Here is a 15,849-nt window from a genome sequence, read left to right on the forward strand (position 1 = left end):
CAGAAGGTACAATCAGTTTTTATTTGCCTCCATTAATCCCAGTGCCAGCAGTACACATATCTATACATACAGTACAGAACATACATAACTAAAGTAAAAACATCGACATTCCCAGACTGGATCAGACCTGAGATCCACCTAGTCCAGAATCCTGTCTCCAGCAGATGCTTCACACAAAAGTGCAAAAAGCCCTGTGGTAGAGAGATGGGGTCATCTGCCTCACATGCCAGTTTTATCTTAATCCCTAATCAAGTTTGGTTTAAAGCCTGAGGCATCAGGCTTTATCTCCTTTCCAATGCACTTTGTTTGCATTAACTCTGTCTGTTCTTTGTTAGCTATGTAACAATGCTGTCCCCCTTTGAACCCTGCCTAATTCCTGTAAGAGCTGCATCCTTTTCAAGCTACCATTTTAATGTGCTTCCTTTTCTCCATTTCATTTGCTGGGATCATTGCTACTGATGCTCTAATATCCTGTTATGGCTTCTCCATTCTTCCTTCCTACTCCCTCGCAGCTGCACCTGTTTGATACACCTTGTCTGACCCTAGGCTCCTTGGGGCAGGGGCGGTCATGAACTATGTAATCATACACAGCACTAGCACAATGCGGCCCAGGCCCTGGTTGAGGCCTCCAGGTGCTACCAGAATTATATAATTAATAACAACAATAGTTAATAATTCATTTGACATTGCACATCTAGTACTTAACCACTGTAAAAAAAATAATGTACAATTTCAGTGTTAACCTATTACATAAACTATGGCAGCACATGAAAGTCAACACCGCTCATGCTAATGCAGGGGGGAAACCCTGAAGTAATTCTAGTAAAATACGTTTCAAACTTATTGTCCTTCTTATTCCCTGCTAAAGTATTTAGAGATGATACTGTATGTCCACTATTCTCAAATTCTGCATAGGTTCTCTATCACTCTGGGCACCATTTGCCTAAATAGGTGTGTAAGGCATCTAATATAGGTAGTTTAATTTATAAGTAGCTTAAAGCAAGGATTCCTATTAGCTGAAATAAGTGACAAACAGAATCCACCATGATGACCTCTGATATAATAGTATCAGATCAGACTGTATTTAGCCTTTTGAGCCTATAGTGCACACTCTCCAGACAAATTGTTCTAGCTAGGTTGGGTTTACATTCGGTGGATAGATTTCCTCACTTAGGCCTGTTCATATCATTAAAACTGCCCATGGGAAGACATTTCAATGAGATGTTCCTGCTTTGAGATATTTCCTAGACCACAGCAGATCCTGTTGAATGTTTCAGAGATTCACAGAGCATCTTGACTCAAAAAAAGTTTCACACAGATTTTTTTCATTCTTTATTTGCTCACCTCCCCTAACACTAGGTTTCAGCAACTCCTCCCAGCTGCTTTCTTGCCTAAAGCTTTCCGCCTGTGCATGCCAGAAGGGATTAACGTGCTCATGTCATGAAATGTGAAGGTTAGACAGTATTGGCTCTGGGTCTACCCTGCACCTTCACCAAAGGCAGGTTCTTTGGTCTACGTTGGTTATCTATCCCTGTATCAGAGGTCTGGTATCACAACTCTTGTGTAGGATGTCTGAACTGAGCTCCCTTGATTGGTTCATTAATGCTGCTACTGACTATACAGCAGCTATTATTTTGCACCAAGGGGAGTCTCACACCCATGTGTTCCCAGGAGCTGAGTGCATCACAGAATTCCCACAGTCCCTGCCAGTCGTGGAACCAAGCGTCTGAGTGCCCTACCGCCCAGCTGATATTACACCACTCCCGATTTAGCCCACGCAACCAGCTGCATGTGGTCATAACACAAGCTACAAAGTTTGGATCCTGATCCAAATTTGGATCTGTCGTTCCCCATAGTTCAGAAGTGATTTGGCTTTGGGCTTGTGACTGGGTATACAGATCCTTAGGAGGTTTCAGCCAAGGCAGTCCCTACCCCAAAGGGGGCAACTCAACCAGTCTGGAACAGCATGTACGGGCTGCAGTGGCAACCCAGCTGCTATTCCCAGGGAATCCAGGGATGTTCTGACCTACAAGGGAAAGACCTGTAACATTATTTAATGGGGCCTGTGATGCAGAGAAGTGAAAGTGCACTCAACCTTCATTTTGCTCATCTCCATACTGCACATGGTTGTTAATTTCCCCCATTTAATTGCTGTTTACGTTACTCGTATCTGAGAGCTCATTCTGGAATGTGGCTGGTGGCGAGAGATTTTAGCCCATGTTGTTCACAACAATCTATTTCACCTTTCCGAGAGATCACCTTCCAAGACGAGAGAAAACTGGGGTCTGCTGTGGTTGGTGGGGCAGGAAGACATTTGTCTTGAACTCTAGTTCTGAAGGTCTCTGCATACATCAGTGCAATGTCTGAACTACGATATTAGTCTTCCATTCATTCCATGTTGCAGTCAAATGGCCTCAGTTTATATTGTGTTCAATATCCCCAGCAACGAGTTCCTCCTACTGCAACGAGAAGGTGATGGTCATTCAAAGTGTCAAGTACCACAGGGAGAAGTAGCACAATACAATTCAATTTTCAGTGCAGAGGAGATGAGGACTTCTTTTATATGGGTGACTATAACGGTCAGGCCTGATCCAGCATGGAACCCTGCTTCTGACTCAGTTTCCCCTTCTTGGGTTTCTCAAAAACTGCGCCCAGTGAGACTAATAATACCCGCTCTTGGGGTCTGGGTTTATTAACACATCACCACAATTATAAAAAAGCAAGATCATAGAATCATTAGGGTTGGAAGGGACCTCAAGAGATCATCTAGTCCAACCCCCTGCTCAAAGCAGGACCAATCCCCAAATCGCCCCCTCTAGGATTGAACTCACAACCCTGGGTTTAGCAGGCCAATGCTCAAACCACTGAGCTATCCCTCCCAATGTATAATAGCAGCTAAAACAAGTCTTTCTCCTGTCTCCCCACTCCAGTTTCTTAAGCCCCTTGCTGGGCTTCTTTCCTCAAACCTCTTCCTTTGACAGCTGTTACATATCTTAAGGTTTCTGCTCCTGCCACTAACTGCAAGTTATTCCAGCCAGGCCTTTTCCTTCGCTGATAAGGGAAGCCCTTTTCCTTGTTCTCTCTCCCCAGATCCCTGCAGGCCTCTCTCCCCAGATCCCCTTATATCAGAGGTTCGGACCTCAGCTCTCTCTCGCTCAGCTCCCCGCATCCCTTTGAGCAGGGCACCTCTGCCAGGTCCCCTCTGGGTTTGTCTGGAGACCCCTTTCCCAGGTCTGTCCTAGCTCCTGGCCTCCCTCTCTCTCTGAGGGAACAGGCTCTCTCTCATAGGAAGCCCTGCCAACAGGCTACCATCACATGATGCCTGGTCAACTGACCCAACCATCAGCTGAAGCCCAAACTCATCACCAGGGTCCTGATGACAAGGCACAGGTGGGGCTGAGTCCAAATCCCTTAAAGGGCCAGCCCATCTTGTGACAGTGACTTTCTTCCAGAAGGATCCCAAAATGTTTTACAAACGGATTCAAAAACCGTAGCTCCAATGCTGCAGTCCAGCTGTGGGAGTTTTGCTCACTGAAGTTAAGAAAGGTTTGGCCACATCAGCACTTCAGGACTGGGCTCTTCACACATTGTAAGAATTATTTCACCTCAGTCCGCCCTTGGTTGGAATGTGGCGTAACAGTGCATAGCCACCTAGCCCAGAAATTTAGGGTGGTCCTAATTCTTCATTCCCTGAGCTGTACTCAGCCATCATGGAGATTAACAGCTGCAATGGCTCCCTCATTTCCAGGCTGCCTGTGCTTGGTATAATGGGCCTTACACCAGAAGAGGATTGGGTGTAGCAGAGCTCTGCTTTGCTATGCCTCTTCCTCACCCCATCTCACCCATATTCTCTCATTCCCTTTACTCTGGGTGGGAGGGGAAGGCTGGTGTACACCAGTAGAGAATTATCCTGAACAGGGTGGATTCTCCACTGTCATTCTCTAGTTTTATGGTCACTTGCAGCCATCGGTGCTGCACAAAAAGGCCTTTGCAGACCAGAAAATCTGGTCTTTTGGGTTTTACATCTCAACCAAAAGGCAAAAATATCTTGAAAAGAAAAATGCCAGTCTCCAAATTCTTGATGTGCCACAGCAGAGCGGTGCAAATGTTTCCTGACCTTTTTCCTTCCTAATTATATAAAGCTTTTGAAATGCATAACAAGCTTTCTGTTTCCAGGATCTTTTTGGTGGGCTATGGTGGTGAAAATGTTTCTCTCACCTCTTAAAGACTACACTGCATAGGATTGCAACATACTCTCTGTCTTGTCTTCTAATCAACTAGGAAGGGAACATAGATAGGAAGATACAGAACTGCATCTGCTTTGAAAGGGCATCTCCTGTGGGTAGATATAGGATTTGCCAAAGTTTTAATGCAATAAGCCAAATAATCCTCATAGGGGGAAAGACTGTAGGCCAAATGAATTGCTCATATAGATCTTACTTATCTCATCCGTTTATGACAGAATTGAATTTTACCCAGTGAATACGCCATAACGTGGTGCAAAGACCAGTTTAATTCCCTCTATTTCTTATGTACCAAAGGTCATAGCCTACCACTGATTTTTAAGGAAAACTTCCCATTGGCTTTAATGGAGATTTCTTCATGTGCATCTGTGACAACTGCCATTTTGGTCATGACCAGAGATTGAGCCAGGGAGCGCCAAAACTTTTACAACTTGAGTTTAAGTACTGGCTTATAACTGGGAGCTTTAAGAGACCCAGATGCTGTGCGGATTGGCCACGTGGTGGTGGGGTGCGTAACACACACTAAACACTTGGTTACGCTTCTATGCCAGCATAGACCCCAGGTGGATTGAGTTTCAAGTGAGTCGAGGAGTTAATGGGCAAGGAATAACCTGCTGTTTTCAGATTGAACAACCAAACCAGTGTGGCTTGAAAATGTTATTGTAAGTGATAATCCCATCTCAGAGCCCAGGAACTGTTATTCACAATCCTCATGCACCACGATGCCATTACACCGCCGTGCCTCTGTTGAACTCAGACTGTCGTGCTGGAACTAGACTATTTGGATAACACACAATAGGGTCAGATCCTGAACAGCGTAATTCCACTGCAGTCAATGGAGCAACACTGATATAAACCACCCCAAGGAGTCAAGTTAGTGACTCCAAAATCTCCTATATTTCAATAAGGATACGTCTACACGACAAGTCTCCCAGCACAAGCAGCCAGACCAACACTTGCTTTGCTCAAGGTAGCATGCTAAAACTAGCATGTGTGGACACTATAGCACGGGCTAGCCACCCGAGTAGGGACCGAGGGCGTCAGGTGGGCTTGTACTCTGGTGTCTAGCCTGTGATGTGCTGGTATTCTTAGCTGGCTAGCTCAAGCAGAACTAGTGCATGCCTGTCTACCTGGACTGGGAGGAACGCTCCCAGCTGCAGCACAAACATACCTCCTAAGAGGCAATGCCACGCCTAGTAGCTTCAACAGACCCAGGAGCGCCACCAGTTTTTCTGGCGTTCTAGGCGGCGGAAGGTCCCACCCCCAAAATGTCGCCCCCAACAGAGGCGGCGGAAGGTCCCACCCCCGAAATACCACCGACGACCGGGGCGGCCAAAGATCCGGCTGTCGCGGTCGCCGCCCCCCAAATGTTAGCGCCCTACGTGACTGCCTAGGTCGACTAATGGGTTGTGCCGGCCCTGAATAGATCAACATTACTCACTCCTCCAGTCCTTGAACTGTATAACTGCATTATCAGCATACGGATTTAACACCCTTCCCTACGAAAACCTTATCACTATCTTACCTGCAACATTTCCTTCAAACGGCCTCACAATTCGTCATTGAACTCTGGGAGAGCCAAGTGAAGGTCAGCTTTTCCTTTTAACCAAAACGTTCTTTGTTCTCCCTTTCCCTGACAACAGAAAGAAGTGAAGGTGGAGTAGTACAAAGAAATCTGGCGGGGGGGGGGGGAAGGAACTCGCATTGATTGTAAGTAGAGTTGGCCCAAACTAGGAATCTCTGGATTGTGGGATAATTTGGTATTTCAGAATTTGGTTTTGTTCCAAATTTTTCAAAGGTTCCCCCAAACTGGAAATCTTGGGGAAAAAATTGTTTTGGCAACATCCACATGTGGCGTTTTCAAAATGAAATAGGCTCCCTTGAACCATGGCCACCCCAAGGTGTTCTGTCACCCAGGACAGAAAACATTTTCGGTGTCCCCCATACTCAAAAGGTGCAATAAAAAAAACCCCCAAAAGACCAAAACAAAAATCAAACCAATTCCCTCCCTGCCTCCAGGGATTTGGCACCTCCAAGTGCAATGATCCGGTGCCCCTCAATGTCAGTGCTCAGGTCAGAGGTCCTGACTTCCCACCTCTACGACCAGCCCTGCCTGAAACCATGGCTGCTCCTTATTGAAATTCCTACTGTGCTCGTGAAATTGACACGAATGTTGATTTCAGTCAGCAGCTGCCTGGACTCCCAGTGTCTGTAGCTCCCAGGCAAGCCCACCACAGGAATTGCTTTGGGGCAGAAGACCCCAGACCTTCCGCACTCCCTGACTACCTGGGTCCTAGGGTTGCCCACTTGGAAGCCCAGGGTCCCTGGCCCCAGCCACGCACCCTGGACCTCAAAACATTTTTGTCAAACATTTCAGGTTTGAGAAATGGGTCTTTTCCAATGAAACTGTTCCATTGGAAAACTTCCGGCAAGCTCTAACTGTAAGGTCTTTGGAGCCGGAAGCATCTCTTGGTTATACCTTGGTACAGTGGTTGCATGATGAGGCCACGGTCCCTTATTGGGGCCTCAAGGTACTCCCGCAACATAAGCAATAAAGAATAGTAATATCAACACAGAGCATGACAAGGTAGAAACCATGCACAGGATCCAAGGACGTGAGACTTGGAAAGGGCTGTGAAAGCACAAAGACTTCCCATCATTGAGTCCTGTTTCTCTGGAAAGCTTAATTCTAGTTTGCAAAGCACTGTCCTATGTTAGGCAGATGGGAATCATATACAAAACAATGGCGGGGTCTGATTTAAGTCACACCATAGTGCTGAACACCTCTACATGTTGGTTGTTTTGTTTTTACACTGATGCATTAACATCAGTTCATATCCAGGAAAGCATATGTTCTGCATACATTGGACGTCCTTCATATGCTAATATAATAGATCTACCTATTTGGCATGATAGGCTCCCATTCTGCACTCTCAATGTTCATACCTTTACTGTTATGGTCCCTCTTTCTTGCAAGTCATACCCGCCGATGGATTGCAAGGCATTAGCAGTGGTTGTGGAGACATGGATTCGGAGAGCTACAGCAAAATAAATCTATTTACTTATTTTATAAATGTATATGACTGGCTGGCTGGGGAGGATTAACTAGTTAAAGGGGCAGGATCAATCTCTTTAGAACCTAACATTTAGCTTCCTAAAGGCTTTGTTTCATTTTTGGCCTGAATCTTTCCTCCTGTTCAGAAGGGTTTGTAATTAAGATTTAGGCTTTAGTCTGACTCCATTTAAAATGAAGTCACTTGATAGAAATGGTCTCCAGGGCAAAAGCACAGTGTTTATTATATAAACCTCAAACTTTCTTGTTTCATTTTTGGCATTGTAACACCCATGGCTATCTAGGTCCTTGCAGTTGTCACTACGCTGCACAATATGGCCATTCAGAGCTTCATGGCATCAGCGGGAAAGAAATGAGCAAGCAAAGACCTCTCCATGTAGCAGTATAGGGTCTATGATGCACAGTCATGTGTGTCTGAGGGCAGTTACAAACCCACAAAACACCATGTTCATTTTAAATTCTTCAAAGATTGAACATCCCAGCTGGTTGTGAAACATGAAACACTGTCACTGTGGATAGCAGTGGACAGAGCAATGAACCGGGACTCAGGAGACCTGGGTTCTATTCCTGGCTCTGGCACAGGCCAGTTGGGTGAGCTTGGGCAAGTCACTTCACATCTCCATCCCTCACTTTCCCCCCACAGTAAAATAAGGATAATGATCCTGACCTCCTTTGTAAAGCGCTCTGAGATCTGCTGATGAAACACACCATGTAAGAACTGGTGGTTGTTATCTGACAACAATGATCTCAGATGTAAGACACCCTCAGGGTTCATCAAACTGGGTTATCAGAGCATTGTATAGCAAAGGTTTGACACCAAAAAATGCCAATTAACAATGGGTTAAGTGTAACACTGCCTCTATCTGTGGTTAAAAACAATTCCATGAAGGATGATTGCAAACCCGTCGTAAATGGTACCTACGCAAACTGGTACTTTCCATCCTTGATGCTGTATTAACAGTGTCTCCAAACAGGCAGTACCGTGGCATTGTGATTCCCACCACTCCTGCAACAACAGGTCCTAAAGTACAAAACAAAGCACAAGCTATCAAGACAGAAAGTGTTATGCAAAGCAATTCTGCCCCGCACTGGGACCCCTAACTAGGCACTGGAGAAGCAGTTTAAATGAAAGAGTGTCATAGTCTCCTATCTGGAGCCCAAGCATGGGTATGTGCAACTCCTAAATTCTAATCCCAGCTTTGATGCCAACTTCCATTTTTGACTTGCTCAACTGATGGCTTATTGTCTCAGTTCCCGCAACTGCGAACATGGCAGCAATCCCTAGCTAATCTGACTGTTGCTATAAAAACTAACATGCGTACAATTTCTAGCTCTGCCAGGGACCTGCTGGGTAACCTCGGACAAATCACTTAATCTCACTATGCATCTGTAAAATGGGGATAATAATACTGACCTCTTTTGTAAGGCTCTTTATGATCAATGGAGGAAAAAGAGCTAGGGATTATTAAAACAGCATAGAAATGCTTAGTTGTGTTATTAGAACTGAGACATGTATGAAGATCAAAATATTTAGACAATTTCCCCAACCTTTGCAGTTGTCACTGAAACACCCTGAGAAAGGAAGATAGAAATTGTCATAAGAATGGCCCTACTGGGTCAGACCAAAGGTCTATTTAGCCCAGTATCCTGTCTTCTGTCAGTGGCCAGTGCCAGGTGCCCCAGAGGGAATGAACAGAACAGGTAATCATCAAGTGATCCATCCCCTGTCGCCCATTCCCAGCTTCTGGCAAACAGAGGCTAGGGACACCATTCCAGCCCATCCTGGCTAACAGCCATTGATGGACCTATCATGCATGAATTTATCTAGTTCTTTTGTGAACGCTGTTATGGTCTTGGCCTTCATAACATCCTCTAGCAAGGAGTTCCACAGGTTGACTGTGCGTTGTGTGAAGAAATACTTCCTTTTGTTTGTTTTAAACCTGCTGCCTATTAATTTCATTTGGTGACCTCTAGTTCTTGTGTTATGAGAAGGAGTAAACAACACGTCCTTAGCTACCTTCTCTACACCAGTCATGATTTTATAGACCTCTATCATATCTCCCCTTAGCCATCTCTTTTCCAAGATGAAAAGTCCCAGTCTTATCAATCTCTCCTCATACGGAAGCCGTTCCATACCCCTAATCATTTCTGTTGCCCTTTTCTGAACCTTTTCTAATTCCAATATGTCTTTTTTGAGATGGGGCAACCACATCTGCACACAGTACTCAAGATGTGGGCACACCGTGGATTTATATAGAGGCAACATGATATTTTCTGTCCTATTATCTATCCCTTTCTTAATGATTCCCAGCATTCTGTTCGCTTTTTTGACTGCTGCTGCACACTGAGTGGATGTTTTCAGAGAACTATCTACAATGACGCCAAGATCTCTTTCTGGAGTGGTAACAGCTAATTTAGACCCCATCATTTTACATGTATAGTTGGGATTATGCTTTCCTGTCATACTAAAGGAGACAGGTGGTCCATCTACAACAGCATCCTGACTCCAACAGTATCAGATGCTTCAGAGTAAGCTTCAAAACGTTCTATAGCAGCAGGCAGTTGTGTAATAAGGGAGATTTCTTCCTGACCTCTGTCAATTTGAGAACCTAGGCCTCCCATATCCCAGGTGACTGCCCTACATACACTGGGCCAAAAAGTTATAGGGGACGTGGCCTTCTCTTCCATCTTTGCAGATGAAACTAATTCGCAAATTTGTGTCAAATTTTTGAATAAGTTTCATGTTGTCTGAAACTGCATTTTTTAGCAAATAAACTATTCATCTGAAAAATTTTGCCCAGCCGTAGAAATTACAGCTCCAATGGTAGGTAATGTTACAGATCTAGGCCAGTATTTGTGAGATGACCTTGAATACATGCATTATCTTTTCAGGAAGAGTCCTACCACTGAAATGCACTTCTAAATGATCTTGCTGGTATATGCTGCATTGAGTTTCCCCACAAACTCTTCTGTCAGCATAGACTCCAAGCTGTGCCAGTATTGCTTGGATAGGAAATGGAAAGCACCAATTAAGAATGGAGGTGTCATTCTTTAGATGAGAACTAAAGCAGAAGCCCAACATTATTATAATCATTGTAAAATGTTTGCATAGCACTGTACATTTACACAGTGATTTACAAACACAGGAAAGAGCATTGATAGCGCTTCTGAATGTCTTATATTAATGTTCTACACCTCGATAGAACCTTTCAACCACAGATCTCAGAGCACTTAAAAATAGAAACTAATAAATCTCCCCAGCAATCCATGAGGACACTGAATGTTAATATTGCCAGCTTGCTGATGGGAAAACTGAGGTACAGAGCAGTTATGTAAGTAGCCAACGTCAGACAGCAAGTCATGGCTGAGGTATGAAGAGAATCCGGAATTCCTAACTCCCTGTCTCATGCTGTAACTGCTCAATATGTGCTACAGTGAATTAAGGATGAACCCCAGACCCAAGGTTAAAACAAACGTTTGGCCACCGCTTCTTTACTCGGGCAAAAATCCAAATTAAGGTTGAGAGGAATTTTGGCTGAATTAGGACTGGAGGATAATCCCCCTTAAAAAACACTCTCCTGGCTCATCTTAACCTGATGCTTGACTCATCCTGAGGTGAATTACGAATTGATGCAAACATGTGAATTATGTATTTGTGGCTCAATTTATATGGACCGAGAACAAATCTCAGTATCAGAAGCAGAAGAGACTCATGCTACTTACCTGTGTTAATGCCAATCCGTAGCTTCAGCTTCTCTTCGGGCATGTGCTCTATCTTGAAAGGGATCATTGCACTGAGGAAGTGCAAAGACATTGTAGCAATTTCCTCAACGTGCTTCATTCCATTGCGGATGGGAAGGCCACTGGCAACCATGTAGGCATCTCCGATTGTTTCAACCTGTAGCAAGGAAAACAAAGCACTTAGGCAGCACGTTACGTGTCTGGGGCACAGGGCAAATAATAGCCAGTATTAGAGACAGTGCAAACTAGCGGACTAAGCTTAAACCAGCAGTTAAGATCTTCTACATTCTAGTCATGGTTCTGCCACTGATTGTACTCAACCATCTACAATTGGAACAGTATCAAGTCAGTGATATTACTGGGCTTTGGATGCAAGTGACTACAGAGAGGGGAGCCTGACTGTGTGAGCACTCACTCTCTCTCTCCAGGAAACTTCCCTTGACTTGGATAGAAGTTCTGCAAACACACTGCTTGCAGGACTGGGCCCAGCAACTGTGCTGCCTGAGAACCAGGGGAGCAGCGTGTCTCACCTTGTACACGTCATATGTTTTAATGATGTTATCGAACAGGCTATACAGGTCATTCAGGAGATTAACCACTTGCAGGGGGTTGCTGAGAGAACACAAATTGGTGAATCCAACAATATCTGAGAAGAAGATGGTCACGGAATCAAAACTCTCAGGCTCCACGGATTTCCCAGCGATGAGCTGCTCTCTGATAAAGCTGGGACAGGAGGAGAAAGTGATTGTTTCCTTTATGTTTGTTTACTTGCTCTCTCTCCCCCTCCCCCTCAGAATAGATCCATTTGGCCTTAACGTCCTGCATGTTTGGGAAACACACCAAGTGGCCTGTTTAAAGCACGTTTAAGCCTGCCTTAAAAATCCCCAAACCAGATTCAATCTGGATTTACACCAGCTTCCACTTTGGCAAAAGGTCCCCAAATTAAAGCATCTACTGGAGGGAAAGAAGGTGCAACAGAGAAAAGTGGCCACTTGCCAGAGAGGTGTGTGAGGGTGAAGGTCAGTGGAGCACAAGAAGTTGATGGCATGAAACGCATTTTAAAATAATGCTGGTTGGCCTGGATTCAGGCTAGACCTACAAAATATTTGACAAGGAGTAAAGGAGCTGGCACGCTAAGACCACAGCTTATGTTGAACAGTTCAGTCTGATTGTTTCCTGCTGCTCCTCATGTCTGGTGTACCCGGCTGTAGTCCTTTGTCTTAGGCCTGGTCTACACTAAGGGGGTGGGGGTCGAACTAAGGTACGCAAGTTCAGCTACGTGAATAGCGTAGCTGAACTCGAACTACCTTAGTTCGAAGTACTCACCCGAACTACCTTAGTTCGAAGTACTCACCCGTCCAGATGCCGCGGGATCGAAGTCCGCGGCTCCCCCGTCGACTCCGCCACCGCCGTTCGCGGTGGTGGAGTTCCGGAGTTGACGGGAGCGCGTTCGGAGTTTGATATATCGCGTCTAGTCTAGATTAGACGCGATATATCGAACTCCGAGAAGTCGAACGCTAGCCGCCGACCCGGACGGTAAATATAGACGTACCCTTAGACTGTCAGCTCTTCGGGGAACAGTCTTTTTGTTCTAGGTTTCTACAACATCTAGAACAATGCCCCTGGTCCCTGACTGGAGCTTCTAGGCACTATCACAATATAACGAATAATAATAATTCATTGCTTAATTACCATTCATTAGTTAGAGCTTGAGGCTGTACTACCACTGTTTAAGTGACTATAGTACTTTGCAACGCATTCTGAGATAGAGCCTTTCATACTCAGCGTGTCTTGCACCAAATTCTATTGTCCACAAATCACAGTTGTTTGATTACCTGGGCAACATTGCTGACAAAAGTTTATCTGTCTTTTTCTTCTCTGCCACCAACTGGGCTGTCCTTTCTTCCACCACATCCTCCAAGTGATTGGCATACTTTTCCAGTTTGTTTACCATGTTATCCAAGATGCTGATGTGGCTAATGGAATTGTTCAAACAAATATTGTTTTTAATTTACATAATAGCACTAAGTAATACAAAACATTGATGGGAATTGTATTCCACTTCCATTTCCATCAAGATCCCCTCTAGCATCTAGAGTTCATGGGGGAGAAATGACTTCTGATACTTGGCTACTCCCCATTATGGGCCTTTCATCAGATATCATAATTTAACTTGGATAAGAAATATCCATGGAGACTATACACACTGCAGATAGTGTTAGTACTGACCCAATGCCCCCACATAGTCTTTGGGAGCACTGTGCTGCCAGAAGGAACAATTTTCAGATGAAACATCAAATCAAAGTCCCTTACAAGACTCAAAGTGGTATCCTGGCATCCCAGCCAAATTCCGCTGTGGATAATTATATGCTAACTTCTTAAAGATATCATCAACTTAAATATATTTTTGTCTGATTTTTTTTTACATACTTATTACTGGTATCACTTAAGATACTGTAAGTGGAAAAGATTAGAGCATTAACTGCCTGTTTTGTTCAATCTACTTTGTATAGCCCACAGTTTCCACCATGTGGGTCTTTCACTCAAGAGAGGAAAGAAAAACATTTCACCACTAGGAAAAATTTGATTGCAAAAATGCAAACATTGACAGGGAGGAGCTACAGTACTTGGAAACAACTTTAAACTCTCTTCTAAAAACTGACTAGATTTCAAGTTAACTACATCCATTTAATCTACCACCCCATCCCTCAACTGTGGTTTCATATGGACATTATTCATACAATCATAGAAATGAAGGGCTGGAAGGGCCTTGAGAGGTCATCTAGTCCATCTCTTTGTGATGAGACATGACCAAGTAATCTAGACCGTCCCTGACAGGTGTTTGTCCAACCTCCAGTGATGGGATTCCACAACCTCTCTTGGAAGTCTAGTCCAGAACTTTACTATCCTTATAGTCTGAAAGGTGAGATATTGGGAAAATCTAAGTCTTTATCTTCCTGTTCTAAACTATCCTGCAGTGGTGTTGTGGGCTGTTAAACAGCTGCTACGTCCCATCTCTGATGCAGCTGCATTTCAGCCATGTATGAGTAACCCCTATGTAATAGATGCTATCTATAAAACACTTTGGGAGCCTCCTGGATGAAAAGCACAATGTATATCTGGTATCATTCTCAGACAGGTAAGAGAGACTCACCCTTCGGGGCTTGCATCTCTTAACCCTCTCTTCACAGAGGAGAATGTTGGCCTTCTCCCTGGATCTTCATCCCAACAAGTTCTAAGCATTGCAATGATCCTTTCACTGCATTTCTCTGTTGAGAGGGATGGCCGCAGTGGGACGGGCCCAGTTGGGTCCATGAGTCGGTTTATTATCTCTGTATTTAGCAAATGTGATCAATCAGGATTTGAGTCTATTAATTATTTTAGTGTCCCTAACTTTGGAGCAAATTGTCCTGGTCCTTAATGCAGGAGTCTGAGGAGGAAAAACAGAGAGTGCATGGAGCTTCCTTCTCCTATAGACTAACAGATGTAAAACATCTGTTAGTCTATAATAGCCACAGATTCTCTTTGCTGCTTACAGAAGACACAGAAACACGGCTACCCCTCTGATACTTTTCTCTTATGCATCTCACATAAGGGTCAGAGCAAATCAGTCTTTCACCTGGATGACCTTAGGGTCTGCTTCTTCTATGCAATCCATGCAGCTGGTCAGTTTCAAAGAAGGAAGCCATTTGTACCATCCCACAGGTGCAGTGTTCACACGTCCTGGAGCGCTCGGGGAAATTGTGCCTCCAAAGCTACAGGCTAAATCTGTCTCTATAGATGAATGCTTTCTCCTCGTAGGGTATGTCTACACTACCCACCAGATCGGCGGGCAGCAATCAATCCAGCAGAGGTCGATTTATCACGTCTAGTCTAGACACGATAAATTGACCCCTGAGCTCCCTCCCATTGACTCCAGTACTCCACCGCCGCAAGAGGCACAGGTGGAGTCGATGGGGGAGTGGCAGGAGTCGACTCACCACAGCGAAGACACCATGGTGAGTAGGTCTAAGTACGTCAACTTCAGCTACGTTATTCACGTAGCTGAAGTTGTGTAACTTAGATCAATCCCCTGCCAAGTGTAGATGAGGCCTCAGATACAGGGATTTCAGAGTGTAGTTGTAGTAACTTGGCACATGCCATAATACTGCAGGCTGCTGAGTAGCTCCAACATGTGACTGGTGTGGTGTTTTCATTGGTACTATGTTCAGCTGAGCAGTTACTACACTTCACTTTGCTGTGATTAATTTAATTTGCACATAAAGTCAGATTAAAAGGTACATAGAGCCCTATTATCTGAACAGAACAGACAACATGGAATTTATTCAGATCAATAGAAGGTCAAACAAGAGAGGTTTTCCTATGAGTAATGCACTTCAAGGAGATACTATATGTGGGCTATAGGAGTTTGTGGGAGATGACAGCTGCTGCTGTATTTGAAACAAAGCTAAACATACAGCAACTGTTTGGTTTTTTTTCTTATAAAGCAGGAAGCGATGAGAAATAGTGACAGGAAACCAAGACTGGGTTAGGCAACCAGTTTGGAGCACTTCCTCAGATTAAGTTCTAAATTATTGTGATTTATTAGGCAAAATTGCCAAATCACTTAAAACATATATACAGTTAAGCCTGTGTGACTCTCCAAAGACCAAAGGTGTCTATCCTTAGCAAGCAGTTAGTTAAGCGATACAATGATCTGTCTATACTCATTCATCGTACAAAAAGTCTCTTGCATCCCAAGGGTGCATCTACTCTGCAAATTAAAGGGGTGTTCCTAACTCAGAGTAGCTA

General features: G+C 44.3%; 1 protein-coding gene across 3 annotated transcripts in view; it reads right to left on the reverse strand.

Annotated features, from left to right (window-relative positions):
- Window positions 1-15,849, reverse strand: part of LOC120369188 (guanylate cyclase 2G-like) — a 54,327-nt gene that overhangs the window by 203 nt on the left and 38,275 nt on the right. For 2 of the 3 annotated variants that reach the window (XM_039482176.1, XM_039482175.1), the window contains 8 exons: window positions 14,213-14,390; window positions 12,894-13,034; window positions 11,589-11,781; window positions 11,041-11,215; window positions 8,240-8,338; window positions 7,191-7,282; window positions 5,770-5,877; window positions 12-2,459 (listed from right to left, as the gene is read on the reverse strand). In XM_039482176.1, coding sequence (XP_039338110.1) covers window positions 5,794-5,877; window positions 7,191-7,282; window positions 8,240-8,338; window positions 11,041-11,215; window positions 11,589-11,781; window positions 12,894-13,034; window positions 14,213-14,390 — 962 coding nt within the window. In that variant the 3' untranslated portion in view covers window positions 12-2,459; window positions 5,770-5,793. Of the gene's footprint in view, window positions 1-11; window positions 2,460-5,769; window positions 5,878-7,190; window positions 7,283-8,239; window positions 8,339-11,040; window positions 11,216-11,588; window positions 11,782-12,893; window positions 13,035-14,212; window positions 14,391-15,849 lie in introns of those variants that run through there. The other variant, XR_005582991.1, reaches the window with a different exon arrangement.

This window comes from Mauremys reevesii, linkage group 7, assembly GCF_016161935.1.
Source record: "Mauremys reevesii isolate NIE-2019 linkage group 7, ASM1616193v1, whole genome shotgun sequence".
Classification (NCBI taxonomy): Eukaryota; Metazoa; Chordata; order Testudines; family Geoemydidae; genus Mauremys; species Mauremys reevesii.